At 42.1% G+C, this 4362-nt stretch overlaps 1 protein-coding gene across 1 annotated transcript in view; it reads left to right on the forward strand.

Moving 5' to 3' along the window:
* Nucleotides 1–4362, forward strand: part of cps1 (carbamoyl-phosphate synthase 1, mitochondrial) — a 730040-nt gene that overhangs the window by 100679 nt on the left and 624999 nt on the right. Inside the window, exon 20 of the mRNA XM_043693435.1 lies at nucleotides 1156–1332. Coding sequence (XP_043549370.1) covers nucleotides 1156–1332 — 177 coding nt within the window. The remainder of the gene's footprint in view (nucleotides 1–1155; nucleotides 1333–4362) is intronic.

Genomic DNA, 4362 nt, shown 5'->3' on the forward strand with positions numbered 1-4362 from the left:
ACGGTATTAGGCAAGAACTTTCGAAAGCTGATTGGAGGCAGATGTTAGCAGGTAAAGGGACGGCTGGAAAATGGGAAGCCTTCAGAAATGAGATAATGAGAATCCAGAGAAAGTATATTCCTGTCAGGGTGAAAAGAAAGGCTGGAAGGTATAGGGAATGCTGGATGACTAAAGAAATTGAGGGTTTGGTTAAGAAAAAGAAAGAAGCATATGTAAGGTATAGACAGGATAGACCGAGTGAATCCTTAGAAGAGTATGAAGGCAGTAGGAGTACACTTAAGAGGGAAATCAGGAGGGCAAAAAGGGGATGTGAGATAGCATTGGCAAATAGAATTAAGGAGAATCCAAAGAGTTTTTAAAAATACATTAAGGACAAAAGGGTAATTAGGGAGAGAATGGGGCCCCTCAAAAGATCAGCAAGGTGGCCTTTGTGTGGCGCCACAGTAAATGGGGGAGATACTAAATGAGTATTTTGCATCAGTATTTACTGTGAAAAAGGATATGGAAAATATAGACAATACAAATCCTGCAAACTAAACATTCTGACGGGTTTTAAGAAAGGAATTCTTCAGAATTTGTGACTGATGGGATTGGAGACCCATGTCCTGGGTATTGGCAAAAGATCAATTGATGGCCTCTTTGTCAGCTCACTGTCACCTGTCCAATGTAGAAATTTATGGTTCAGAAACAGTTGTATGACAATGTTTTAAGCAGACCCAAGCAACTCCCAAAAGCAGTGCTTTGGTACTTTTGTACTCTGAGCTCGACGATGGAAGATCTGGATCAAAAGTTGGTGGGATGCAGGCATTAGGCTGTGGTACCAGCCACTGTTTTATGATGCTTTATCACCATTTTTTGCTTCAAATGCTTCCCGGTGCAGTGTTTCTTGGCTCACATATTTATGGTTAAGGTTTATGGTTATAGTTCAGGCAATTCCACACTGGGGAGGTTACACTGAATTTTGATTTCCTGCTCACTATCCAGTGAAATTCTGAAGTAGTTGTCTGGTTTCTAAGAGCAAGGATGTTTTCAGTTCCAAGATGGTGTTTAAGTGAATGGCCCTTGTCTGTGACTGTGTGCACAAAAACTCTTTTCTGAAGCTGGGCCTAGACGTTTGGACTGCACCCCTCTGAGTTGTTTGTTTGTGTTTCCCAGGTAATGGCTATCGGTCGCACGTTTGAAGAGAGTTTCCAGAAGGCTTTGAGAATGTGCCACCCATCTGTGGAAGGTTTTGTGCCACGGCTCCCAATGAAGAAGCTTTGGTCTGAGGACTTTGACCTGCAGAAGGATCTGGCTGTTCCCTCAATCCACCGCATCTACTCATTGGCAAAGGTAATGACCACTCACTGAACACAGCCACTGGTAGGTTCAGGAGCTCTCCCAGAATTCTTTCCCGGACAGATATTTCTCTCTCAATGTTCTGTGCTTGGTCCTCGGTGTGTGATTTTCACTGTCAACGCCAGCACTCCCTTTCCTCCCGTAATTGCCCCCCCGAGCATCGTGTTGTCTCTGAGTCAGGGACATTAAAGTGCTCAAATGCTGCTTCCCTTGGGGAGGTCTCTCACCACCCCATTCCCCCATTCATCCACCTTGGCTCCTATTAAACTTCACGATTGAGTAGTACTAATTCTGAAGCAGGGCTCTATTTTAAAAAAATGCAACTTTTTAAAAAAAAGGGTTTTGTGATTTACACATGAAAGAAGTGAAACTATCACTGTATTCTAACAGACGAAAGGCTTAACAGACAATCAATTCTTCAATGTATAATTTCAGTTACATCACACTGCAAATTTTTGCGATAAATTCTGTGTTACGATCGAGCCCTCCACAATCACCTGATGAAGGAGCGTCGCTCCGAAAGGTAGTGTGCTTCCAATTAAACCTGTTGGACTATAACCTGGTGTTGTGTGATTTTTAACTTTGTACACCCCAGTCCAACACCGGCATCTCCGAATCATATGAAATTATAAGGTGCATAGAGAGGGTTAATGGCCAGCAACTTTTTTTTCCCCAGAGTTGAAATGTCTAAAACTAGGGGCATGGATTTCAAGGGAGAGGGGAAAGTTCAAAGGAGATCTGAGGGGCAAGTTTTTTTTTAAAAACTGTGTGTGGAACGTAGAATGTGCTGCCAGAGTGGTGATGGAGGCTGATACAATAGGGGCGTTAAAGGAACTTTTAGATAAGTACATAAATATGGAGTTATATGGACCAATGGCAGGCAGAAGGGATTTGCTTAATTTGGCATAACATCGTGGACCCAAGGGCCAGTTCCTGTGCTGTATAGTTCTGCGTTCTGTGAACTTCCACTGCATCCTCTCCAGTGCTATCACATCCTTCCAATAGCATGGTGACCAGAACTGCGCACAGTATTCCATCTGTGGCCTAACCAATGTTTTATAAAATTGAAATAAGACTTCTTTGCTCCTATATTTGATTCCACGTCTAATGAAGGCAAACATCCCATTTACCTTCTTCACCACCCTTTTTATCTGTGATGATAGGGATCGTTGGACTTGTACACTCTCAGGTTCCTTTGTTCTTCAGTACTCCTTAGGGACTTACCATTCAATGTATGCATTATTCCCTTGATTAGACCTTCCAAAGTTCATCACGTCACATTTAGCAGGATTGAATTCCATCCGCCATTGCTCTGCCCAATTTACGTGCTGATCTATATCAGGCTGTAGCCTGAGACTATCCTCCTCACTTTCAACAACACCAGTAATTTTCAGATCAGATAAAAACTTAGTAAGTATACCTTTTACATTTACATCCAGGTCAATAATGCACATGATGAGCAGTAAGGATCCCAGCACCAATCCTGTGGTACACTGCTGATTAGTCTTCCAATCACAAAAACAACTCTCCGCCAAGACCCTTTGCCTGATCTTAGCAAGCCAGTTTTTGGGTCCATTTTGCAAATGTTTTTGGATCCCATAGGCTTGTCCAAATGATTAGAGTCTATTATGTGGGACCCTGTCAAAGGCCTTACTAAAGTCCACATAAACCACATCAACTGCATAACCATCGTCAATATATTTATTCACCTTTTTTTAAAAAGAACTCAACCTTAATTTATCAGACAGAATCACCCTTTAACAAATATGTGCTGACTATCCCTGATCAGTTCTTTCCAAGTGTTGATTAATCCTTTCCTTCGAAATTTTTTCCAATAATTTCCCTACCGCTGACTTCAGACGTAACTGGCCTTGTAATTACCTGGTCTATCTCTGCTGCGTTTTTTGAACAAAGAAACCATAATAGATATAATCCAGTCATCTGGCCCTTCACCAATGGCTAGCAAACTATTAAATACAAAGGAACCTCGAACGTACAAATGAGTCGGGTGAGCAGTATTTTGTTCGGATAATTGATTTGACCTTAAACAAGGGAAGCCCATACTGATCTAACGCTGTTTGTTTAAATCTATAATTCTGATGAGTCTGCTATTTAAACAAACTAATCTTTGAATTCTGCAAAGTGCAGGTTAAACTGAGAAGGACTAAACCCTTACCATCACATTAATATATGAAATCCCAGCATTAAGCAAGGTCCCGAACATCTTCTACAATCATAAGAGCATTTGTCAGTTTCCATGAACTCAGTCTTGCGATAAAAAGACAGAAGCACCACCTCGCGCGTGTGTTTCCTTTCTCTGCCTTTTTTTCGCGCATGGCCTGGTAACCATAAGACATAGGAGTGGAAGTAAGGCCTTTCGGCCCATCGAGTCCACTCCGCCATTCAATCATGGCTGATGGGCATTTCAAGTCCACACGTAAAGTGACGGGAATAAAACATTTAGTTTTGCAAAGAGCTGTATAACTAACCCTTACGTAGAAAAGAAAATCCAGACACTGTTGCTTGAATTGATTGTGTTTCTTTGTTTTTGCCTGTGTTTTCACATGTTCTTCAGTACAGGTAGTCTGAATTCACTTACCCCTTTGATGTAATGTTTTCATGGGATCTTGAGATCTTGTTCGGATAATCCGAAATTTGGATAATTGATGTGCGGTTAATCGAGGTTCCTCCTGTACATTAGCCAGGGTCCCATCAGTCTGTTTCCTGACCTTTCGTTCACAGTCTGGGATATATCAGGCCCCTGGGGATTTGAACACATTTATGCCCAATAATGTGCATTTTGAAAGGTCAAGTATAGGTTGAAGTTAGACAGCTCTGGATCAGTGGTGCTGGAAGAGCACAGCAATTCAGGCAGCAAAATCGACGTTTCGGGCAAAAGCCCTTCATCAGGAATAAAGGCAGAGAGCCTGAAGCATGGAGAGATGAGCTAGCGGAGGGTGGGGGTGGGGAGAAAATAGCATAGACTACAATAGGTGAGTGGGGGAGGAGATGAAGGTGAGAGTA

This window comes from Chiloscyllium plagiosum, chromosome 7 (assembly GCF_004010195.1).
Source record: "Chiloscyllium plagiosum isolate BGI_BamShark_2017 chromosome 7, ASM401019v2, whole genome shotgun sequence".
NCBI classification, from domain to species: domain Eukaryota; kingdom Metazoa; phylum Chordata; class Chondrichthyes; order Orectolobiformes; family Hemiscylliidae; genus Chiloscyllium; species Chiloscyllium plagiosum.